Consider the following 26,768-nt stretch of genomic DNA (forward strand, 5'->3'; position numbering starts at 1 on the left):
GCCATGAAACATATACCTTATGGGACAGCTAAAAACAATGCCGCCCCATTTACAGCTCAATCCAAAATGGCCTCCCCATGAACTGAAAGAGAGGCTCCTTTTGTAGGGCTAGCCCCTCTCCTCAAAACAATTAACACTAATTAATTAAGCAATTACCTATACAAACCTACATTTTCCATTTAACTAAACATACTAAAGTATATACATTGCAACATGTTTTCTAAACAATATCACCACAACATTTACAAAATTACATCACTACTGACAGTGTCTTTTAATATGCCCATTTACATTAATGAGCCATTAAGAGAGAGAGAGAGAGAGAGAGAGAGAGAGAGAGAGAGAGAGAGAGAGAGAGAGAGAGAGAGAGAGAGAGAGAGAGAGAGAGAGAGAGAGAGAGAGAGAGAGAGAGAGAGAGAGAGAGAGAGAGAGAGAGAGAGAGAGAGAGAGAGAAAACGTGCGCTCATCCATAACATCGATAAGTAAAATATTGCCTATATTAAATATGAACATTGACAAGTGTGAAATGTATGCACTAAGACAGAGAAGTTAACTTGTGTGTCGACCCACATTGTTACCTTATCTGATAATGGAGCAGGGAGGAGTGATGAATGTATGCGTGCGTTAAAGAGCCAAATGCTGCCAGTGATGGAATTCTACGTCACAGGAACACAGGAGTGATGGTTGCTGATAATGGGCCTCTGTATGCCTATGTACAGTCGTGGCCAAAAGTTTTGAGAATGACACAAATATTAATTTTCACAAAGTCTGCTGCCTCAGGTTTTATGATGGCAATTTGCATATACTCCAGAATGTTATGAAGAGTGATCAGATGAATTGCAATTAGTTGCAAAGTCCCTCATTGCCATGCAAATGAACTGAATCCCCCCAAAACATTTCCACTGCATTTCAGCCCTGCCACAAAAGGACGAGCTGACATCATGTCAGTGATTCTCTCGTTAACACAGGTGTGAGTGTTGAAAAGGACAAGGCTGGAGATCCCTCTGTCATGCTGATTGAGTTCAAATAACAGACTGGAAGCTTCAAAAGGAGGGTGGTGCTTGGAATCATTGTTCTTCCTCTGTCAGCCATGGTTACCTGCAAGGAAACACGTGCCGTCATTATTGCTTTGCACAAAAAGGGCTTCACAGGCAAGGATATTGTCTAATGAATCTCCTTTCCGATTGTTTGGGGCATACGGACTTGTTTGTCCGGAGAAGACAAGGTGAGTGCTACCATCAGTCCTGTGTCATGCCAACAGTAAATCATCCTGAGACTTTAATGTGTGGGGTTGCTTCTCAGCCAAGGGAGTGGGCTCACTCACAATTTTGCCTCACAATTTTGCCAACCATCCAGGAACAGTTTGCTGACGAACAATGCTTTTTCCAGCATGATGGAGGCCCTTGCCGTAAGTGATAACTAAGTGGCTCGTGGAACAAAACATCGATATTTTGGGTCCATGGCCAGGAAACTCCCCAGACCTTAATCCCATTGAGAACTTCTGGTCAATCCTCAAGAGGTGGGTGGACAAACAAAAACCCACAAATTCTGACGAAATCCAAGCATTGATTATGCAAGAATGGGCTGCCATCAGTCAGGATGTGGCCCAGAAGTTAATTGACAGCATGCCAGGGCGGATTGCAGAGGTCTTGAAAAAGAAGGGTCAACACTGCAAATATTGACTCTGCATCAACTTCATGTAATTGTCAATAAAGCCTTTGACACTTATGGAATGCTTGTAATTATACTTCAGTATTGTCACGCCCTGACTTTAGAGAGCCTTCTTAAGTCTCTATTTGTTTGGTCAGGGTGTAAATTGGGTGGGCATTCTATGTTCTTTGTTTCTGGCCGAGTGTGGTTCCCAATCAGAGGCAGCTGTCTATCGTTGTCTCTGATTGGGGTTCATACTTAGGCAGGCCTTTTTTCCCCACCTGTGATTGTGGGTAGTTGTCTATGTATAGTGGCCAGCGAGCACTATGTAGCTTTACGTTCTTTTGTTATTTCTTGTTTTGTTGGCGACATTCGAAATAAAAGTATAATGTATGCTCACCACGCTGCGCCTTGGTCCGATCATTTCGACGAGCGTGACAAGTATTCCATAGTAACATCTGACAAAAAACTCTAAAGACACTGAAGCAGCAAACTTTGTGAAAATTAATATTTGTGTCATTCTCCAAAAATTTGGCCACGACTATAGATATTCCAAAAACAAAACCATCCGTTTCCAGCTACAATAGTAATTTACAACATTAACAATGTCTACACTGTATTTCGGATCAATTTTATGTTATTTTAATGGACAGCAAATATGCTTCTCTTTCTAAAACAAGGACATTTCTAGGTGACCCCAAACTTTTGAACAGTAGTGTGAGACTGAGGCTCAGTAATCGAGGAAGATACTGATTTCACCAAAGAGGCACCAATCTCATCATGACCTGCTGCTGATTTCTTTAAATTACCAATTACCTCCATCACAGGAAGCGGCGCAGGTCCTAATCCAGGCACTTGTCATCTCCCGTCTGGATTACTGCAACTCGCTGTTGGCTGGGCTCCCTGCCTGTGCCATTAAACCCCTGCAACTCATCCAGAACGCCGCAGCCCGTCTGGTGTTCAACCTTCCCAAGTTCTCTCACGTCACCCCGCTCCTCCGCTCTCTCCACTGGCTTCCAGTTGAAGCTCGCATCCGCTACAAGACCATGGTGCTTGCCTACGGAGCTGTGAGGGGAACGGCACCTCAGTACCTCCAGGCTCTGATCAGGCCCTACACCCAAACAAGGGCACTGCGTTCATCCACCTCTGGCCTGCTCGCCTCCCTACCACTGAGGAAGTACAGTTCCCGCTCAGCCCAGTCAAAACTGTTCGCTGCTCTGGCCCCCCAATGGTGGAACAAACTCCCTCACGACGCCAGGACAGCGGAGTCAATCACCACCTTCCGGAGACACCTGAAACCCCACCTCTTTAAGGAATACCTAGGATAGGATAAGTAATCCTTCTCACCCCCCCCCTTTAAGATTTAGATGCACTATTGTAAAGTGACTGTTCCACTGAATGTCATAAGGTGAATGCACCAATTTGTAAGTCGCTCTGGATAAGAGCGTCTGCTAAATGACTTAAATGTAAAATGTAAATCACCTCCATTACATCAGGGGTATCAAACTGAAGCAGAGAAGGGAAATGTCCCTTAATGTAATCCAAGGGATTTCTATCAATTTTCTAAATCTTATTTGACAGAGAGGAACCCACATTCACAAAAAAGTTATTAAATTCACATGAAATACCATCAGGATCACTACAGGGCTAATATACAACAATACGTTGAGTTGGGATAGTTGTAGATGCTTTTTTTTATTCAATAGCTGATTGATGATTCTCCAAGTTTACTTTATATTATTTAAAGATTCTTGGAATTACTTTTCGTAATTCGCAGTATTCAGGGGAGAGGGATTTATGAGAATTTTATCCAATTTTTTTAATATTTTTTTTTATGGGGATTTTGACCGGTTATAAACCAAGGTTTCCAGAACCGTTCTGCTTCTCTCTTATGTGGTTAACTAAGAGAGAGCAGTGGTGAAACACATAATTGAAAGATGGGAGAAAATACTCCACATCGGCCTGATTATACATGTTTTTAATCTTCATTGTTAATCAAATCCAAGGTTGATGCAAGGATATGAAAGAAACTACCAATGTCCGAATCAGGTGCCCAATAGATGCATCCAATTACCACTTTTTTACTACCAAAAAATGTAAATGAAAAGAGATTCAACATCAGTGGATCTCGCACAGATGTAAGTGTGAGGTCCACTTGTACAAATAATTGAAAATGTCTATGAACAAAAATGGACACTCCTCCTCCCACTCTTGATGTCCTACAGTGGTGAACAGCATTATTAGGAGACGTGATAAAGCATGGTTCTTCAGTCAACCATGTTTCTGAAAGGGCAACAATGGTGAATAACTAGTCAAATCAAATTAAATCAAATGTATTTGTCACATACACCATGGTTAGCAGATGTTAATGCGAGTGTAGTGGAATGCTTGTGCTTCTAGTTAAGACAATGCAGCAATAACCAACGAGTATTCTAACCTAGCGATTCCAAAAACTACTACCTTATACACACAAGTGTAAAGGGATAAAGAATATGTACATAAAGATATATGAATGAGTGATGGTACAGAACGGCATAGGCAAGATGCAGTAGATGGTGTCGAGTACAGTATATACAGTGGGGCAAAAAAGTATTTAGTCAGCCACCAATTGTGCAAGTTCTCCCACTTAAAAAGTTGAGAGAGGCCTGTAATTTTCATCATAGGTACACTTCAACTATGACAGACAAAATGAGAAAAAGAAATCCATAAAATCACATTGTAGGATTTTTAATGAATTTATTTGCAAAGAGGGAGAACTTGCACAATTGGTGGCTGACTAAATACTTTTTTGTCCCACTGTACATATGAGATGAGTAATGTAGGGTATGTAAACAAAATGGCATAGTTTAAAGTGGCTAGTGATACATGTATTACATAAAGATGCAGTAGAAAATCATACAATGCTATTTTCTGGATGTTTGTTTTAGATTCCTTCTCTCACAGTTGAAGTCTACCTATGATAAACATTACAGACCTCTACATGCTTTGTAAGTAGGAAAACATGCAACATTGGCAGTGTATCAAATACTTGTTCTCCCCACTGTACATACTGTATACATATGAGATGAGTAATGTAGGGTATGTAAACATTATATTAAGTAGCATTGTTTAAAGTGGCTAGTGATATATTTAGTCCTGAACATCTTTAAAACTAAGAGCATTATCTTTGGTACAAATCATTCCCCGTTCTAGACCACAGTTGTATCTTAATTATTGCCTAGTCATGTGGTCAGGTGCTGCAAATAATGAACTAGAAGAACTGCAGCTGGCCCAGAACAGAGCAGCACATCTTGCTCTTCACTGTAATCAGAGGGCTAATATCAATACTATGCATGCTTGTCTCTCTTGGCTAAAGGTAGAGACTGACTACAGCACTTCTTTTTCTAAGAAACATTCATGTGTTGAATATTCTTAATTGTTTGCATAGTCAGCTTACACACAGATGTGATACTGCCACCAGTCTTTTCACAATCGCCAAATACAGAACAAATTAAAGAAAATGTCAATATTATATAGAGCCATGATTTCATAAAACTCCCTTACATCTCAGATTGCTCAAGTGAACAGGAAACATGATTAAAAAAAAACAGATATAGCATCACCTCACGGCACAATGCCTCTCCCCTATTTGACCTATATATTGTGTGTATGTACTGATATGTAGGCTATGTGTGACATTTTTAATGTATGTAGTTCTGTCCTTGAACTGTTCTTGTCTATTGATGTTCTGTATTATGTCATGTTCCATGTTTTGTGTGGAACCCAGGAGGAGAAACTAATGCTTTCACAGCTAATGGAGATCCTAATAAAATACCAAATACTTCTTGGTTGGCCAGAACAAACAGATTATTGTTGTTCAGTTTGGGGTGATGAACATAAATATATACAGAAAGGAAACTGGAAACAGTCAAGCCCAAACTAAGGATTCAAACCAAACATGAAAGGCCTCATGGACACCAAGAAAACTTACATCCTCAAGGCTTTGCAAGCTTGCAGACTGACTGATGATAACCTTAATTGGCAGCACCAATGCATAATCAGACCTTGCCAGCCCCTGGACCTGGCTGTTGCTGCCCTGGGGGATGGAGTGTGGAAGTGGTCTAGTGCGGCTGACTTCTTGGTTAAGTGAGCGGTGTGTAAGGTAGGCGGCTATGCGGGTCATGTTTTGGAGGACTTATGTCTCAACCTTCGCCTCTCCCGGCCCATTGACGAGTTGCCAAGATGAGACAAGGCTGTAACAAGCAGGTGGGTAAATCTTTTAAAATAAAAAATGAAATAATAAAACAAATTATATTTGTCTCTATACTCTATTCATATGAGGCGACATATCAGAATGTCACCTTTTATTTGAGGGTATTTTCATACTTATCTGTTTCTCTTTTTATAAATGAAAGCACTTTATCCATCTAGTACCCCCAAGCTTTCACAAGTATTTTGACAAATTCACTTATATGTGTGTTAATGTAGTCAAACATTGAGTATTTTGTACCATATTCCTAGCACGCAATGACTACATCAAGCTTGTGGCTCTACAAACATGTTGGAAGCATTTGCAGTTTGTTTTGGTTGTGTTTCAGATTATGTTGTGCCCAATAGAAATTAATGGTAAATAATGTATTGTCATTTTGGAGACTTTTATTTTAAATAAGTATAGAATATATTTCTTCTACATTAATCTTCTACACTTCTACATTAATGTGGATGCTACAATGATTACGGATAATCATGAATGAAGATCATACCCCCAAGACATGCTAACCTCTCAACATTACAATAACAGGGGAGGTTAGAATTTTTGGCGGGGTATGATACAGTGCATTCGGAAAGTATTCAGACCACTTGACTTTTTCCACAATTTGTTACGTTTCAGCCTTATTCTAAAATTGATTAAATTTGTTTTTTCCTCATTAATCTACACACAATACCCAATAATGACAAAGCAAAAACAGTTTGTTTTATTTTTTGCTAAGAAATACCTTATTTACGTTAGTATTCAGACCTTTTGCTATGAGACTCGAAATTGAGCTCAGGTGCATCATGTTTCCATTGATCATCCATGTTTCTGCAACTTGATTGGAGTCCACCTGTGGTACATTCAATTGATTGGACATCATTTGGAAAGGCTCGAGTCCAGGCTCTGTCGCAGCCGGCCGCGACTGGGAGACCCATGGGGCGGTGCACAATTAGCCCAGCGTCATCCTGGTTTAGGGGAGGGTTTGGCGGGCAGGGATGTCCTTGTCTCATCGCGCACTAGAGACTCCTGTGGCGGGCTGACATGGTTGCCAGGTGTACGGTGTTTCCTCCGACACGTTAATGCGGCTGGCTTCCGTGTAAAGTGGGTATTGTGTCAAGAAGCAGTGCGGCTTGGTTGGGTTGTGTTTCGTAGGACACGCGGCTCTCGAACTTGATGAGACAAGACCCTTAGTAACATTTGGATACACGAAATTAGGGAGAAAAAGGGGTACAAAATCAATCATTTGGAAAGCCACAAGCCATGAGGTCGAATGAATTGTCCGTAGAGCTCCGAGACAGGATTGTGTCAAGGCACAGATCTGGGAAAGGGTACCAAAACATTTCTGCAGCATTGAAGTTCCCAAGAACACAGTGGCCTCCATCAATCTTAAATGAAAGGAGTTTGGAACCATCAAGACTCTTCTTAGAGCTGGCCGCCCAGCCAAATTGAGCAATCGGGGGAGGAGGGCCTTGATGAGGGAGGCGACCAAGAACCCGATGGTCACTCTGTCAGACCTCCAGAGTTCCTCTGTGGAGATGGGAGAACCTTCCAGAAGGACAACCATCTCTGCAGCACTTCACCAATCATGGAGGAAACTTTGCACCATTCCCTACGGTGAAGCATGGTGGTGGCTGCATCATGCGGTGGGGATGTTTTTCAGTGGCAGGGAATTAGAGACTAGTCAGGATCGAGGGAAAGATGAACGGAGCAAAGTAGAGAGAGAACCTTGATGAAAAACCTGCTCCAGAGCGCCTAGGACCTCAGACTGGGGCAAAGGTTCACCTTCCAACAGGATAATGACCCTAAGCACACAGCTAAGACAACGCAGGAGTGGCTTCATAACAAGTCTCTGAAAGTCCTTGAGTGGCCCAGCCAGAACCCGGACTTGAACCAGATCAAATATCTCTGGAGAGGCCTGAACATAGTTGTACATCGACGCTCCCCATCCAACCTGACAGAGCTTGAGAGGATCTGCAGAGAAGAATGGGAGAAACTCCCCAGATACAGGTGTGCCAAGCTCCCCAAATAATTAAAAGTTGAAAACCTATATTGAAAACATAAAAACATAAAAATGACTAGCTAGCAGCAGGAGTTTGCGGTCAAAATGTAGATGACCAACAGCTTCTTTGAAAATGGACACTGTTGGTGTCCTTTACCAGATAAAGAGAGGAATGACAACCAGCAGATGCACATATTTTTGCTGCTTGTGTTTGTTTGTGTATACTCTGAGTCTGAAGGTTATCACAAAGTAGTCTTTCAGCATTACTTTCTGCAGTTTTCCACCTTTATAGTGGAAAACTATAAACTACCTGGGGTGGCAGGTAGCTTAGTGGTTAGAATGTTGGGCCAGCAACTGAAGGTTGCTAGTTCTAATCCCTGAGCTGACAAGGTGAAAAATCTGCTAGCCAGCTAGTTAAGCATACACAAAACTATCTACACTAATTGTTCCATGGTCGCCATTAATAATGGCCAACACTGACCGTGACCCCTCTCTGAGGTATCTCGGGGTGAGTTGGGATATGCATAAAACACATTTCCACTTCACATGTGTGAAATAGGACAAATATCTACAAGCACCCACCAAATTATTATTATTTAAACTTTCAATCTGGATCTTCCGAACTGTTTCGTACTTCATACTTCCAGGTCCTGTCCCCTAATATTTTGAATGGGCTTGACGAATATATTATCAAAATTGTGTGAAATATATATATATATATAATTATATTTGTGTTTGTGGATGAATTTACTTTGGCCAGATGCCTTTTATTACGTTTTTGCACTGAAGACCATTGTGCTACGTTTTTGCCCATTGAAGACCATTCTAAAAGCCTACAAAGGCAACAAAAAAAATACAAGGCTACTTCCTGAAAAATGCTGTGTCACTTTCATAGCATATTTCACCCCTATAGATATATAGATCTGAGAGAGAAGTACTGAATCTACTTGAGAGTTGTTACGTTGAAATGTCTCAATAGCTTTCTTGTCTATAGATTTAAATGGATCTGGTAACACCCTTGTACAGCGGCTTGAGAAAGTATTCACCCCCTTGGTACTTTTCCTATTTTGTTGCCTTACAACCTGGAATTAAAATGGATTTTTTGGGGGGGGTTGTGTCATTTGATTTAGACAACATGCCTACCACTTTGAAGACTTTAAAAAATATTTCTTATTCTTGTTATTGTGAAACAAACAAGAAATAAGACAAAAAAAATGAAATCTTGAGCGTGCATTACTATTCATGACCCCCACTGTATTTACAGTATTTACTGCAAGTCTCTTGAGGTATTAATCTTAGTACATCTAGCCACTGGGATTTTTGTCCATTCTTCAAGGCTAAACTGCTCCAGCTCCTTCAAGTTGGACGGGTTTCGCTGGTGTACAGCAATCTTTAAGTCATACCACAGATTCTCAATTGGATTGAGGTCTGGGCTTTGACTAGGCCATTCCAAGACATTTAAATGTTTCCCCGTAAACCACTCGAGTGATGCTTTAGTAAAATGCTTAGAGTCATTGTCCTGCGCCAAGGTGAACCTCTGTCCTAGTCTCAAATCTCTGGAAGATTGAAACATGTTTCCCTCAAGAATTTCCCTGTATTTAGTGCCACCCATCATTCCTTCAATTCTGACTAGTTTCCCAGTCCCTGACGAAAAATATGCCCACAGCATGATGCTGCCACCACCATGCTTCACTGTGGGGATGGTGTTGTGGTGCCATATTCATCCATTTTTTAATAATTGATTTAATGGTGCTCCGTGGGATGTTCAAAGTTTCTGATATTTTTTTACAACCCAACCCTGATCTGTGCATCTCCACAACTTTGTCCCTGACCTGTTTGTAAAACACCTTGGTCTTTATGGTGCCGCTTGCTTGGTGGAGCCCCTTGCTTAGTGGTGTTGCAGACTGGGGCCTTTAATTAAGAACAGGTGTATATATACTGAGATCATGTGACAGATCATGTGACAATTAGACTTTATTTAACTAATTATGTGACTTTTGAAGGTAATTGGTTGCCCCAGATCTTATTTAGGGGCTTCATAGCAAAGGGGGGTGAATGCATATGGACACACCACTTTTCCATTTTTAATTTTTAATTTATTTTTTAAGTATAGTAAGTAATTTTAAGTAATTTTTTCCATTTCACTCCACCAATTTGGACTATTTTGTGTATGTCCATTACATGAAATCCAAATAAAAATCTATTTAAATTACAGGTTGTACTGCAACAAAATAGGAAAAATGCCAAGGGGGAATTTCACGACTTCCGCCGAAGTTGGTCGCTCTCCTTGTTCAGGCGGCGTTCGGCAGTCAACGTCACCTGTCTTCTAGCCATCGCCACTCCACCTTTCATTTTTTCCATTTGTTTTGTCTTGTTTTCCACACACCTGGTTTACATCTCCTCATGATTATTATGTGTATTTAGTCCTCTGTTCCCTCCATGTCTGTGTGGGGTATTGTTTATTGTCTAGGTTGGCACGCTTCCGGCTGGGTTGCGCCGGGGATTTGTGGCAGCCGGTACTTTGGACTTGGTTGTTGTACTTTGTGCTGCCTCACTTGTTCTTTGGGCATCTCTTTTTGTGACGCGGTTGCGTACTGTTCTTACTATTGCCTCAGTAAAGTGCTTCTTTGTTCACTCATCTCTGCTCTCCTGCGCCTGACTTCCATGCACCAGCTACACCCACCATATGACAAAGATGAATACTTTTGCAAGGCACTGTATACTGGAAGTTCTATGTAAAGTGAGGGTTTGTTGACTGGATGTATTTGCAGTATTTTCAACAAGCTTCAGAGACTGTTGTAATCATCAAGTTTCCTTTTTATTTTCATATTCTAAAATGCAAAGGACATAACAGGATTTGAGAATAAATCCCAGGTTGAGTGCACAAAAATGTTTCCACTGCAAGCGATTATTTACAAAAATGAAAATCAACATACCCTATCTATATGTATTTCAACAGGTTCCCAATATTCAGTGTGGACCTTGCACACTTACTTAAACAAAAGAGTAGGATGTATACATGACAGTTGAATTCACTTTTCATCATGTTTCTGAACTTAGTATAACTAAAGGTAACAACAATTCAGCAAACTTTTAGTTTTGTGAACCATTCTTATACACAGTGTTTTTAAAGTTCACTATTAGTGCATTAAGGACCACTGTATTCTTTATCCTTATCTTAAATGGGATATACTCTTTTTGAGGGGAATTGTGATCTCTGGAAATAGGCTCTGTTAAACATTAACAGGTAACATTGAACGCAAAACAACAGAAAACCCACCTTATCACTCAGTTAACATTGCTACCTATGTATACCAATTGCTAGCAATAAATAATACTAATTTGATTGTACCACCCTTAAATAATCATATCACTTATTAGTGCCGTTTTTACAAAGATCAGAGTAGATTTTGAATGTAAAAATTGTTCTTGCTTGCAGCTTGAAGGGAGAAGGATTCCTTTGCCACATGTACAGTATGGCAACGATCTAACAAGCAGATCAACTGTTAGTATGTCTCTGCTTTACAATATACTGTACACAGAATCATGATTTTGGTTGTTAAAAGATGAGCATACCCACTGGGCAAAGTGGTCGAATCAAAGTTGTTTCCATGTCATTTCAACCCCAAAAATCAATGTGATGACTTTGAATTAACGTGGAAAACTAATTAGATTAGCAAAAAGTCATCAACGTAAGGTTATTTCGTACTTTTTTAACCCTAAATCCAATGACATTGTGAGATTTTGTGTTGATTTCACGTTGAATTAAAGTTAGTTGACAACTCAACCAAATGTAAATCAAAAGTAGACGTTGAACTGACCTCTGTGCCCAGTGGGTATTAACCAGAGTTCCGTTTCAGTGTGATTTGGTTGACAGACAGTTTCCAGTGGCAATTATTTTTAACAGCACTGCATTCTGTTTTTGATTGATGTCTCCTACTAATAACAAGATACAAATGGATTTTTGAAAGCTATAACAATTCAGTTCAACACTATGCGTGCTAGTTATATCAAGATAAGCCAAAAACACTTACTATCGATTAAAGAAAAATCTGATATGAAATGTGTCCATTGTCTGGAAGAAGTTCAACACAGATGGGGATTTAAATACAGGAAATACATGATAACTTATTTTTTCAAACCTTCAGTAGGCAATAATAACGAAAGTGCTCTTTTGTCAAACCAGTAAAAAAATAATTTCTACACATCCCATCGGCTGATTGGAGTACTTCATGACAAAATGTGTTAACAACTGTTCGTTTATCGATGGTCCTTTCCACCATCACTGCATCTCCCCATTCTCTTCCTCACCTACTTCTCCTGCTACTCTGTCGTACCTAGTGATGTGTTATTTGTTGAAGGGCAGACAGGCAGGCAATGTGACAGTGGAGCAGGATGGGCCTGCTAAGGGCTCTGCCACCTCTCCCTCCAGCTCTGTCCAGGTCCCCTTCTCTGGGTTAAAGCAGATGGTGGAAGACTTGTAGGCTCCCTGCAATACAGCAGTTGAGACATCGTTATTATATTAATTCATACATGGGCATGTGACTTTGAGGTTTTTCAAAGGTGTTTCAAGGTAATTTAAAGGTATTTCACGGTGTCCCACCTATGACCGTCTCTATCAGGACTGAAACTAATCTAGCCACCAGGTTGTTGGTATTCCTAAACCCATACTGTAGGCCTACATACCCTAAGCTATTGTGCTTTTAAAACAAGAAAATACAACTTCATACTCACACACAATCATACATACTGTATAGCGATTCAACTAAACCTAGGATAAGCGTTAACGTAGGATAAAGATAGTGAGATTAGCCTTTACCATGCTCCAGCTGTATCCTCCCACTAGGAAGATGCTGTTGTCCAGGATGCAACAGCCGGGGCCACTGCGTCCCTCCAGGATTGGTGTCTGGAGGATGTTCCACTGGTCCGCTTTGGGGTCATAACACTCCACCAGCATTACGTCCAGGTGAGAGAAACCTGAGCACAGCAGAAAGGACACACAATGAGGAACCCTCATTGTGATTTCCCACACGGCAATATTCCTAGAATAATGCTCAACTGAGGACAAGCTAGAGGGGTCATATGGTTTTATGGGTCAAGCTATTGAATCCAATTGAGCATTAGTGGACAGCATCCCTGAGAATATAGAGAATATACTAGTATTCAGAGGTTCCATCTTCTACTCCACATTCATTCATGTGGCTAAGTGCAAAAAATGGAGTAGCTGAGACATGCCAGTCTTTACCTTTCAGATGGTTGCCCCCAATAGTGTAGAGGCGGTCGTTCATCCCAGCCAGGGCATGAATGGCTCTCTTTGTGTTCATATCCTGTTTCCTGGCCCACACATCCATGATGGAGTCGTAGCAATACAGCCAGGAAACATATTCTCCATTATGGACTCCACCTATAGTGGTATAGCAGACACACACATAAAGATGTTATTATTAGCTATGAATGGACACATCAAGATCAATTGACCCATCACTCTGCTTACCTCCCCTATATCTGTCTGTTCCCCAGCTCTGTTCCCCGCTTCAGCATAGATTGTCGTATGTCGTTGTGTTCCCCAGTTCTGACGCTGTTCCTGCCCTGTTCCATGTCTGTGCTATATTAAATGTTCTCTCTCTGTACCTACTTCTCATCTCCAGCGTCGGTTCTTACACATCCTGACTAAGTGTGCAGGGAAATCAACAAGTCTATGTATGCATTGATAGGTGATATTTAGCGGTCCTGCACTAATCACGATACTCCAGATCAATAGATTTTTTCAGTTCATTTTTACTGTGTCTGAGTTAGTCATTTTTCAGCTTTGCATTTTCAATATGAACTTATGTCCATTGAGATGATCTGGTCCCCCTTGTAAAATAGGTATTTTGACCTCGATGGGACAACCTATTAAAATGAAGGTTAAATCAAATGAGTGAGGTCTGACCTGAGATATATATTTTCCCATTGTGCACTGCTCCAGCGTGTGCGGCTAGGGGCTGGGGCAGGGAGGACACGTAGTTCCACTCGTTAGTCTCCAGGTTGTAGGATTCCACACTGGAGAGGTAGCCTGACTCGTTCCTTCCACCAATCACATACAGGTGCTTATCCAGGCAGCAGGCAAAGAAACTGGCTCTCCTGAGGAGGATGTGTCAACCAGACAACATCATTAAAACAACCAGGACAGTGTGTGTGTGTGTGTGTGTGTGTGTGTGTGTGTGTGTGTGTGTGTGTGTGTGTGTGTGTGTGTGTGTGTGTGCGTGCGTGCGTGCGTGCGTGCGTGCGTGCGTGTGCGTGCGTGCGTGTGCGTGCGTGCGTGCGTGTGTGTGTGTGTGTGTGTGTGTGTGTGTGTGTGTGGTGTGGGTGGGTGGTGGATGCCTTGTTGGACAAAGTTACAACTCAGGTATAACCTCTGTATGTAAAAAATAAACAATAAACAAAGATGTTTTATCGTCACATACACAGGATAGGTGCTGTGAAATGTGATGTTTTATCGTCACATACACAGGATAGGTGCTGTGAAATGTGATGTTTTATTGTCACATACACAGGATAGGTGCTGTGAAATGTGATGTTTTATTGTCACATACACAGGATAGGTGCTGTGAAATGTGATGTTTTACAGTATCAGCCATAGTAGTAAGGCGCCCCTGGAGCAAATGATGGTTAAGAGCCTTGCACAAGGGTACATTGGTAGATTTTTTTTACCTTGTCGGCTCAGGTATTAGAATCAGCAACCTTTAGTTACTGACCCTAACTGCTCTAACCTCTAAGCTATTTGTATGGAATGGTTAGAACATTCAGAACCTGCAATAATTCAGTGTTAATAATCAGTACAATAATTCCCACATCTATTTGTATTGCTTTATTTTGTCAATTTAGTTTGCATTGACTTACCTTTCCTGCATAGGCGGAAGTTGTATCCAGCTGTTAAATCGTGGATCATACCGGCTGACATGATTAGTGCTGTGCTTTCCTGCAAAATACATGTCAGAATCAAGATCCAGAAACAGTTCATATGGCCACTTCCTTTCTAAAATGTGAATTATGCATTGAAATACTATATATACATGAATACTTTTTTTTGTATTAGTATAACTATTGGCATTAGTAGTAGTATCAGTAGTGATGTTACCATTGGGGTTCCACTGGTCCTCTCCACCCAGCAGTAGTATGAAGTTCTCCACCTCCACCACACAGTGATGGGCACTGTTGTAAGGCATTACTGGGAGACACAAGACAACAGTGGAGGATGTCAGAAACTGGCTGAGGCAGGACACAGAATGGTGGTGTCATGGTTCCACCTGTCACCAGAGGGCGGCAGAGGCCACCCTAGAGACTATATTGACACAGGTGTTTTTGTTACTAATTATTATTTACTTTAAGAGAGGTATGTTTTCTGTCACCCTTTGCAGAAGCTTGTTCTGTTTGCTGTGTGCGTTGTCTCCTGAGTGAGTTCCACTCTTAGTGTTGGTTGTTTTCCCAGTTTTACTTTGTACCTTCTGTTGAACGTTTTCCAGTAAAGTATTTACATTTTTTCCTAAAGCACGGGTTCCTTGTCTGGTTCTCTTCTCTACTCCTGGGTTCTACCTCACCATGTCACAACTTGACATCCAGTAAAAACTCTGTGTGTTTGAAAGAGCAGTAACTTGCACTCCAAACTCTAGCACAAAATCAACCAAAAGAATCAAAACAATTTATTTTAATCCAGTATTCAGACAATTGGTGTTGTTTCACATTCGACAACACACTGCATGAAGGCAAACACTCCCAACCACCCAGTGGTGGTGAAGTCTCCCTGCCTGTTTACTGTGTGTCTAGGTGAACCTCCTTATCCCTCTCCCTCTCTCCACTCCATCTTCCCCTGCTAAAGTGACCCCCGTTGAGACGGAGAGAAACGGTCTTAGGTGACAGTCATAATGAACATGATCATGTTCACTCAATAAATCTAGAGGCCCGTACCGTGCGTGGGCTTATGAGCGTAAATCAGTGGCATGGTAAAGCCCACCTGTCTGTCTCCATCCGTCATTTCCACCGTCACCTCCACGCTAGTCTGATGGATTGCAGTTGCTGTAAAATTAGACAGCCCTGAATCTCATTTCTTTCCGATTGGCCTCTCCTCTCCTCAGCTCTGCAATTTCAAAAGCTGTGGCTGGCTGACATGCAGGGGTCTTCCTCTCATAGAGGGGAGTCTATCTCAGACAGATACTGACTTACACAGCTTAATCTTCAATAAGGGTGTGTGACATGCAGAGGTCTTCCATTGAAGGTGGAGAGCCTCAGATAGGGTAGATAGGAGGACTAACAGCTTTATCTTGAGGGAAGTGGATTCTACTCCCTGACTTCAGTGCACCACACTGGCAAAAGGGTGTAGGTGGTAGATTTCGTTCACATGCCTTAATGTTATCATTTAGTAGATGTTAAGAGATTTGAACGAGTGGTTATTTTTGTTGTGTTGTGATTTCTGCTCTTAGTAAACAACATCTGATACTGTAAAAAAAAACATTGCACTCCACTGAGGGTAAATGAGATGGTATTGAGGATAAATAGACTCAGAACGATGGATTTACTGTCCATAACTTATGTTCAAGTTTGCTAATTTATTTGTTTTACTCCTATTCTGATAGTCTTGTACATTACAGCCTGAAAAGAGATAAGATCTATCTCTGAATCAGGGATCATGATGTTCATAGATGTTGATATCAAAATACATTTAAATTGTTCCATATTTACCACTGGAGCCGAAACTGTAAAACCACTACGTGGCAGAAACCCAATCCCTTAGAATTGGCCTTGCCTTGGCTTTACAGTAAGCTCTCAGGTTCACTAGAGGGAGTCAGACACCTCAGCATAGAAACACACTTGGTTGGGGTCGACTGAATGACTCCACGGCAACTGCACCAATCAACCGTTGCGTTACTACAGCCATCTAACATCGTTAGTGTTGCATCCCACCACATTGCATCCTTTTGTTCAGTACTGTGCTTAGATCAAGATGGATTTTTGAAGCCATGAGGTGTTAATGCCAGGTTGGCTCAGGTACTGTAGGATCAGGCAGCGGTGGACAGAGTCACTACTTTAACTGAGCCAATGTCTTTGTCTTCCTTCCCTTCCCTGCTTCTTCACGGTGCGATAGGTACACTAGATGGCAAGCAAGAGTTCCTCTAGTTTCTAGAACAGACGAGCTGCAGTGATCTGACGCGACAAGAGGGATCAGACTCTCCCTAAATTGTGTTGATAAATGTCTTAATCAAACGCTATCCCTCTCAGGCTTCGCCTCATTGAAAAGTTATGATTGAATGTTAATCATCCTCTATTCCACATCCATTGTGTCGCAGCTACATCAGGTGGTTATCGATGTGTTACGTTAAGGGGATGATTTTGCAGTTTTGTCCTTCCACACGGACACGGACCATTTGAGTGTTAACTTTTAGTTTTGAATAATGGAAATCCCCATTGACCTTTTGGTTGTTACACTTTATACCAATGAGCTTTAATGAGAAAAATGTCAATACTGAAATACCAATGAGGCTGAAAGTCGTTGTGTATGCATGCCTGTTCTGGTAACATGGCTGACAAAATCAAGAGGAAATGTTAAAATACCATTAATGTAACACTGATGATAACAGCGCAGAAATGTAGCTTGTTGAGTGTTGACAGACAGCAGACAGGTGCATAGTATTTGGAACCACTGCTACAATTCTGTCTACAGCTACAGATGGTATGTGTTGAAATGGTATCATGGTACATGACACTGGCAATATCAGACCAGGACCAGAAATAACTATGGGCATGTGTGAGACAAGTGTTGTTAGTGTGTTGAATGGGAGTGATTGAAAGCAGTTCTGACAAATGGACAATAAAGTTGTATTATATTGGGAGAATAGAGTGTACAGGGTCTAGGAGATGACAGTAGGGAGGTACACCAGTGGGTAATATGTATGAATGGAGCCACATTAGTGAGAGATGCTCCCTGCCAGGCCAGAGGACAACAACTCAATATGGACACAGATGATGATGATGCAAAGGACAGATAAGGTTTTCCATTAGCACTTGTTTGACCTTTGGAAATTGGCAAGAATATAGTGGTGTCTCTCAAAAGGTCAACATAGACAGGTGGGAGAGAGAGCATAGGACACTATATCTTGAGGCAAGTAGTGTAATAGAAAGCTTGTTCTTTGTATTTGCAGAAGCATTACAGATGTAGGATCGTAACCCTTTACACTCGTGGGAATTGGCCTATATGGACAGGGCTACATCGAAATGTTTCTTATAGAAGAAATATGAACATGTATAACTATGGTAGCAATTGAAAGGGAACAGTTTGCAGTTTATGGGGATATTATTACACCAAAGGTTAGAAAACAACCAGGCACAAGACTGAATCCAACATCCAGACTTGATTTTATGTGCCTTTTACATTTACTGTACTTTTCGCCGCATTTGATCATAACGAAAACTGAAAATACTCTGGATACATTCAGTAACATGATAAGACTATTCCTGGAAAATGTGGGGTAGGTGCAACACAAGACACAAAAACGACACTTATTTTTGTTGTTGTCTCCAAGTGGACACACACCCCTCCAAAGTGTTCACAGTTCCTAAGACATTTCAATGCATTTTTATGACTCAAAAAACAGTCTTCAACTATAAGGTGCTTTTTGAGCTCTCCTAGCTGTGCCGTTGAGGAACTAGAGCAAGCACACTTGTAGTTGTTTCCTTTGGAACACAACCCTGCATCTCCACCATCACACAACTACTGTTCTTGTTCACGCAATCCAAAAACGGTCCATTATAAATCTCTAGCTGGTTCAGGTGGACATCATTTGAAAGCGTGTTCTATTGCCAATATGACTAGATAAGTTATAAAACACGATCTTACAGTGTTCGGCCTCCACAAGGCATTTCAGAGAAACATATTGTAATTTTGGTGCGCATAGAAAGGAGTCGTGTGCATTCAGGTGTGTGTGGCCCGACACATGTTCTTCACAATAAACAAGAATAGGCTAATTCTGTTCAGAACAACCCAGGGTATGACATCATGTCATCTTATAACTGTACATCGAACATAAGGATCATAAACGTTGACACTGTATATGACAAGTGCACATTTGGACTAACAGGTGTTTGGCTTGCATGTGTGACATCAAAGCAGTATTTATTATAATCCTCAATGAGTCATCTTTCAAAATACATTGAGTCCTCTTAATTTACAGCATTTCCCTCACTCAGACATCAAATAATGAGCAAATGTTGCCCAATCGGGGCAACTTCTTGTCGCGCTGGGTGCTCAAGTTCAGAATAGCTGTCAGTCAAAACAGTGCTGTGAAGCACAAGGATGGAGCTCTGACATCATGTATAGTATGTTACTGTACAGCCACTGCGTTCCAATTTAGCCGTTTTATCAGTGCCCAAATCTTCCATTTTCAATCTGTATACAGGTATGAGTGTAAAGGGCTACTTTGTTGACTATTTTGTTGCACATCAGGAAATGCAAACTTGCAGTGTATTCAAGGTTTAAAAAAGACTTCTAAAGTTCATAATTTCCACTTCCCTAACGAAACGTGTCAACCCCTACAAAAATGTCCATTAATTATAATCCACATAATTATTCACATTTCCTGTTGCTGCAGGATTATTTTCAAGCTGTAGCAAACTGGCTCAAATTAAGATCCTACATCTGTAAGTTATTGGGCAAAGAATATCCACAAAATGTGCTTTTAGCTTTGCAAGGTTTTTCAAGTTGTCGATGCATGTCCAAAAACCAAAATGGTTTTATTAGCTTGGAGGGATGTTTCTTTTCTCTTTATCTCTCTACTATCTGTCTGGCATACTCAATATTCAATAATAATATATTGTATCTTAATATATTGGACAGTAATTCTATAATGTTAATCTACACGCCACTATGTCGTTAGATGACTATAAATCTGGCCATGCGTCTTTGCCAGGAGATTTCAGCAAAAACAAGGAAAACTCCATGCCATGGTGGTGTGCCTGTAAAGTCATGCTCTGATTAAAAACGTACTAAAAGTGCTAGTAATACACCATTACCTCTAAGAATTTGAGGAACTTCTTCCTTCTTCCCTCATTTGACCAGAAAATGTACTTGTGTTAAAGGTAAAGCCTCGTAACATTAAACTTGAAATAAACCAACCCTTGAAATCCTATTGTTGATTTGTGGGTTGAAATCTGGCTAAAATTAGACATAAACTGTGTATGACCTTTTGTGAAATCATCCCCAAAAAACGATGGATGTTCAACAAAATATAAAATATGACGTTGATAGAATGTTGATTAATTTGACACTTATAACAGAAGAAGCTTCAGGTAAAAGACGGCGCTACTACTCACTAGTGAGGATCTTCCATGTCTTCTTCTCGTCATCATAGTACTGGACCAGATTACTGGGGAGTCGATCAGGTCCAGGAGGCAAGCCACCCACCAGCAACAGCATCCTCTTATTGGAACGAATCCTGGAGTAAAGTGGGTGTGGAGGGGTTGGGGTTTGGATGGGGTTTTGGGGTTGGGGGGTGGTTTGGGGGTTGGGGTTTGGATGGGGTTGGGGTTGGGGTGGAGGGGTTGGGGTTTGGATGGGGTTGGGGTTGGGGTGGAGGGGTTGGGGTTTGGATGGGGTTGGGGTTGGGGTGGAGGGGGTTTGAAGTGTGGGGATAAGAGGTAGGAAACACAAAGATTACATAACTGATATAGATTAAATAAAACAACCACCAACATCAAACAAAAATACAAGATTTTCCATTATAGCACCAAGCCAACTGCAACTGATCACTACAACTTCATTGTGTTGGGAGTCATTGAACTGTAGCATATCCTATATGAAAGATTTAGATAACAAAATAATGTTCCTCATCATGTAGACACTTCCTTATTGGCCAACACTATATGAGCTATGTAGATCACAGTAGTAACATCTTAACAGCATTGTGTATTAACCTGAACACTGTATCTATTTAATAACATGGTAATAACAGAGTAACTAGACTTTGTAACATCACAACAGTTTGTCTCTGAATTGATGTGAAAAAATGAACCTGCTTACTTTTCATATGCTTTCTGTCCAAAGGGGGTTTAACCCCTAAAGATATCTGTTCAATTAGGTGTGAAGTCATCAGACTTTTCTAAAGGGTGTCATACAGGGATGCAGATATGACTGGGCAATATACAGTAGAGTAGATCAATGTGGCTATTCCATTGGTGAAGACTCTCCATGTGGCAGTTCTGAACCAATTGTTCAACATATTCCGGAGTTCTGGGGGTTTGTTTCGTGAAATAGCCGAGCCACAAACTTTACTGTGTATTGAGTCCAATCTTGTTTTGAATGAAGTTCAATGCAATTAAACAACTAACCACAAAGTAACAGTCGTTTTAACAACATTGGCAATTAATTCCAGACATTTGTTTTGTTATTTCTGATGACTAAATGACCACCGTCTCAGTGCATCCATTTGGATAATGGCCCACTCGTGTTTTTTGGGGTTATTCTCATATGCAATTGACCACTGGACATAGATAATGCTGATGAATTGAGGGGAGAGAAACAGTGGCATGTGATATTAATATGAGAAGTTTAGATCCTAGATCCGTGCTGCATTTGGACCCATGTATGGACATCTCACTAAGGAGACTACTAGGCATGGCAACATGCTACAGGTCATGCAGGTCCTCTCCATTGCTCATAACTTTTTCTTTGATTTCCATTAGATAGGGAAACAGTAGTGTGCTCCATAAAGATATTGTGAGAAATAAATAAGGAAATGAACCATGCTATAAATTACTCTGGTAAATACATTATACACCACAAGTGCAAGATAATTGTTTATTTCTATTTTCTCCAATACTGTGAGATTAGTTTTCCAATCATAAAGCCTACTGTTTCTGAATTAAGAAGATAATGTTCAACAAATGTAACAGTCAAAATTGCTCCATAATATTTCAGAGTTATAATACAAACTCCGGTGTTTCAAGAGGTTTTTAACTAAGGTGTTTGCTGTCAACAACAGCAGCTTCAAGCACCACCAATCAATCATCTTCCTGGCAACTCCTGTCCATTAACTGTCTCGAAAATGCTGATCATGACGAACACACCATGACAAGCCATGGTTGTACTGTAGGTAAGGCAGACAAAGCAGCCATTCTCGGTATGGATCACCCAGATCTACAACTCTATAATCCATTAATTGTTTCCTTGCTCTTGTCAAGCTATTCAAAAATGTATCGGTTATGTATTTATAGGTTATATCTACCCAGGTTATGTCAATAGCAGTTTTCATGTGCTCTTCTGTAATATGTTTGACAAGTGTGTCTATGTTTAATTATAAGTGACCTATATATTTTTGGGAATAATGTGATAACTCGTATTTTGGAAGAAATGCCTGAATGTACTGTTCAACTATCTTCCTATTGACTGAAGTTATGTTTCTCCATCTTTTCAGCACTTAAAAAAATGTAGTGAGAGTTAACACATTTATAGTGTGAGATGGTATGGAAAATAAGGTAGATTAGACCATTCTAAAGCATCCTCACTAACCCTAACCATATCCAAGTGTACAAGGTAGTGTCTTTACCAACATTATGTGTGTGTGTGTGTGTGTGTGTGTGTGTGTGTGTGTGTGTGTGTGTGTGTGTGTGTGTGTGTGTGTGTGTGTGTGTGTGTGTGTGTGTGTGTGTGTGTGTGTGTGTGTGTGTGTGTGTGTGTGTGTGTGTGTGTGTGTGTGTGTGTGTGTGTGTGTGTGTGTGTGTGTGTGTGTGTGTGTGTGTGTGTGTGTGTGTGTGTGTGTGCGTGTGTGTGTGTACATCCTCACTTGCTGGCTGTGGTCTGCCTGCAGTGCTGTCTGAAGGGCATCAGGTGGTAGTTCATGGCATCCATCAGCAGCTTCTGGCACACTGGGTCACTCCTCATGAAGTCAACCGACTGCACCCTCTCCACCAGCTCCGGGGCCGGAATGAGGGCGAAGCGCAGCCTCTTCATCAGGTCCGGGGCGTAGTGCATGCGAGTCTCCCGGTCATGCTCCAGCCACAGCACAGACATCTGGAAGAGGGCCAGCTCTGACTCCACCGGGGGCGGCAGAGCGTCCAGCATGGCGCACATCTCCTCAAAGTTCAGCAGCAGCACATCCTCCACCAGGTACTTGTTGGCCAGCTTCTTGGTCTCGTCCAAGCCGTGCAGTGCTGCGATCTTGCAGATCTGCTTGTAGTTTTGTACAGAGATCTGGTCATTGAGGAACTGCACGCTGAGCTTGGTGATCTGGGGGACATTAAGGATCTTGCTGACCGAGAGCACCTCTTCCACAGTGTCCAGAGAGAGAGTGACGTTGGCAGTGTACAGGTACTCCAGCACTAGCCGTAGTCCGATGGAGGAGCAGCCTTGGAGGACCAGGTTGTTGATGGACCGGGTGCTTGCCATCAGCTTGTCATCTGGGGAGGAAGACGGGGTACCACTGCTCCCCTGGTCCTTGTTGTTGTTGGTCCCCTCGTTGTTGAGCATATGACTGCTGGAAAAGAGACACCTGAAATACTGAGAGCAGGACGCCAGCACTGCTTTGTGGCAGTGGAACTGCTGTCCTTGGGCAGTGAGAGTCACATCACAGAAAAGCTGTTTCCTCCATAGCAGGTTGAGCCCGTGCAGCAGGGTGTCACTGTGTGTAGGGTCAAAGGTGGATGTTCTATCACCCGATCTGGACATGACTTCACCTAGGCAACAAATACACCATGCAAGCCATTTAGCCTACATCTAGACCATTTATCTATGAATAAAATAACACGATATCATCATCACAGTCAGGAGGGAATTGTCTCTAATACCTTCACGTTATACCGATCATAATGGTTAGTTAAATGAATATGCATCGGATCGAACCGGTAAACCATCATGCTGCTCCCGCCGATACTATTCTGCAATGAACAATATAGTTCGGACCGGTTGGCTATCATTTCAACTTTGCTTTGGCTCATGTCGGAAGACAAGAGCAAATAAAAAGCTATTGTCCCAAGAATGTGCCATTCAATTGCTATTTGCATTATTTCAAGACAAGATCATTTCAATTGACGCTGCGGTTTGACGCGCATTGCCAAAACAAACTATGAGAGGAGATGCTGCAGCGCCTTCTCTTTGATAACGCAATTTAAGTTGTTGAATAAGGGAAAGGCAACCCCTATGCAAAGATAATATGCAGCATTCAGCTAACACTTATCGTTCTCCCCTTATCTTGCTGCACTCTCACAATGATCAAATTTACACATCCACAAATGCACGCACGGAGTGATACAAAAGCAATTAGTTTGTCCCCTCACACAGCCGACATCACTGTGCTCGGTGCGGAAGCTTTTTCCCCTTTTACCTGAGTTACGACTATTCAGACATGAGTATCGGAAATGATTCATCCAGTGCAGCAATTCAACAATATAAATGAAACATGCACATGTGTATGTAGTTAAACAACGCTAAAAATGCATTTACTACATGAAAAATGTTTGTAAACTTGATATAAGCGTCCTGTACTACCTTGTTTCGTAGGCGCCACATTCTCTAAAGCGCCTGTCACAACTAAATGATGTGAGCAGCTTGCTTCAGATCAAGCCAAACTTACCTGATTACGAGCTTGTAAAAAGCTTCAGGTTCCCAATAATCTCACTTGATTTTTCTTTGTTCTCCTTTTTCTTTAGATGTGTTCCTTTCCTTTAAAAGTCTATGGTCGGAGCCACAGAATAATTATTGATTCTCACTCACAAAGTCACTATTTCAGGTTATTTGTTGGCGTTGATCATTTGTTCTTCTGAATTAACAAGAAGTGTGTGAGTGTGTGAGAGGGAGCTGTGCTTTCTGCAAGAGAAGAAGAAGAAGAAATATACGTGTGACAAATTATGCTACCAAGAAACAACACATCATTATCCTTGGGCCTGGGGCTCAGTGAGTCGTAACGAGAGTAATAGGAAATCCACGGTTGGGGAGAGAAACGGTCGTGCATGGCCAGTGGAGAGAGACCATGCAGGGGTATGGATGCTGGAGAGACTCGCAAAATTATGGCTCAAGGCTATTGTAAAAACTGTCGAGCGTAAATGACTGCGATTTCAAACATCTATGGAAGAAAGAAAAGAGAAAGGGGGAGAAAACCCGAGTCTTCCCTCGCTGTTATAGAGAGAACCGTCAAGTTTTAGTGCGCATTGCTAATTAGTCAATTTCTCTCTGCCTTCACAGCCCGACGACTTTGCTGCTGAGCTGAAACTGCTAATTTCTGGGACCAGCCTTTTTTTGGCTGTGAACTGGATGGATGAATGAATGGCTTGTCTCGCACAAATGACAAAAAGCCCCTGCCTTAATCTCCATCGCCAAAATAACCTCTCATCTCATTCTGCTCCTGCTAGTCCAACTTTAGTGGATTATATGCCTCACATTTGGACATAGAGTATGATATTACCAATAATAGTTTTATAATTTTAATTCTAAAACATATTTGTGTATGTTTGACAAAATTGTGTTCTGGGAGCATAAATTCATCCTCATTCCAATAACCAGCCACATTGTAGCAAGTTAAATTGCCATGCATATAAACATCCATTATATAGCTATTTTAGTATCTAAAAGCAGAAGTTATCAGATATTTGTAGCTTGATAGAATAGTTATTGTGACATGGACATAGGTCTACTGTAGGCCTACACAATAGAAAGGAATGAGTGTATTTATATTTATTATGGATCCCCAAGGCAGCAGCTACTCTTCCTGGGGTCCAGCAACATTAAGGCAGTTATATACAATTAAAAACATTGCATTACATTTCACAACAGATTTCACAACACATTAAGTGTGTGCCCTCAGGCCACTACTCTACTACCACATATCTGCATCACAAAATCGATGTGTACGTGTGTGTGTATAGTGCGTATGTTATCGTGTGTGTGTGTGCGTGTGTCTGTGCCTGTATGTGTCTCTTCACAGTCCTGTTCCATAAGGTGTTTTTGTATCTGTTTTTTTTAAATCAGATGTTACTGCTTGCATGAGTTACTTGATGTGGAATAGAGTTCCATGTAGTCATGGATATATGTAGTACTGTAAGCCTCCAGTAGTCTGTTCTGGACTTGGGGACTGTGAAGAGACCTCTGGTGGCCTGTCCCTACAAATGAGCCCATACAGGATAGGCCTCACAACCCATTTTGACAGCATTTCTAAGTAATTTCACCTTATAGTAGGTGTACAGATGCACTGTCAACTCCAATAAAGACACACCACATATCTGATATTTGTTGTCTCGTAACTCATATGATGGTTCCATGAGTCAAACCATGTCTACCCATGTTATCAACATGTTACATATACATTGGGGGGAAAAAAGTATTTAGTCAGCCACCAATTGTGCAAGTTCTCCCACTTAAAAAGATGAAAGAGGCCTGTAATTTTCATCATAGGTACACTTCAACTATGACAGACAAAATTAGAAAAAAAAATCCAGAAAATCACATTGTAGGATTTTTAATGAATTTATTTGCAAATTATGGTGGAAAATAAGTATTTGGTCACCTACAAACAAGCAAGATTTCTGTCTCTCACAGACCTGTAACTTCTTCTTTAAGAGGCTCCTCTGTCCTCCACTCGTTACCTGTATTAATGGCACCTGTTTGAACTTGTTATCAGTATAAAAGACACTTGTCCACAACCTCAAACAGTCACACTCCAAACTCCACTATGGCCAAGACCAAAGAGCTATCAAAGGACACCAGAAACAAAATTGTAGACCTGCACCAGGCTGGGAAGACTGAATCTGCAATAGGTAAGCAGCTTGGTTTGAAGAAATCAACTTTGGGAGCAATTATTAGGAAATGGAAGACATACAAGACCACTGATAATCTCCCTCGATCTGGGGCTCCACGCAAGATCTCACCCC

General features: G+C 41.3%; 1 protein-coding gene across 1 annotated transcript; it reads right to left on the reverse strand.

Annotated features, from left to right (window-relative positions):
- Nucleotides 1–10,759: 10,759 nt before the first annotated feature.
- Nucleotides 10,760–24,780, reverse strand: LOC124010149 (kelch-like protein 14). The gene is made up of 9 exons (XM_046322525.1): nucleotides 24,479–24,780; nucleotides 22,694–23,582; nucleotides 20,226–20,347; nucleotides 15,004–15,093; nucleotides 14,766–14,844; nucleotides 13,816–14,006; nucleotides 13,129–13,287; nucleotides 12,703–12,860; nucleotides 10,760–12,372 (listed from the first exon to the last, which is right to left on the reverse strand). Exons 2-9 carry the CDS (start codon nucleotides 23,572–23,574, stop codon nucleotides 12,232–12,234), a joined length of 1,821 nt encoding a protein of 606 aa, XP_046178481.1. The 5' UTR covers nucleotides 23,575–23,582; nucleotides 24,479–24,780; the 3' UTR covers nucleotides 10,760–12,231.
- Between the last annotated feature and the right edge of the window lie 1,988 nt (nucleotides 24,781–26,768).

The sequence above is a fragment of the Oncorhynchus gorbuscha genome, linkage group LG22 (genome assembly GCF_021184085.1).
Source record: "Oncorhynchus gorbuscha isolate QuinsamMale2020 ecotype Even-year linkage group LG22, OgorEven_v1.0, whole genome shotgun sequence".
NCBI lineage: Eukaryota > Metazoa > Chordata > Actinopteri > Salmoniformes > Salmonidae > Oncorhynchus > Oncorhynchus gorbuscha.

What these genes read in the sequence shown, in the direction of transcription:
- LOC124010149 (XM_046322525.1), bottom strand. Translation starts at nt 23,574, where the DNA reads ATGTCCAGATCGGGTGATAGAACATCCACCTTTGACCCTACACACAGT. An exon ending in CTTCCGCCTATGCAGGAAAG is followed by an intron (nt 14,007 to 14,765) that starts GTAAGTCAATGC and finishes CATCCTCCTCAG; the next exon opens with GAGAGCCAGTTTCTTTGCCT. An exon ending in GAGGATACAGCTGGAGCATG is followed by an intron (nt 12,373 to 12,702) that starts GTAAAGGCTAAT and finishes GCTGTATTGCAG; the next exon opens with GGAGCCTACAAGTCTTCCAC.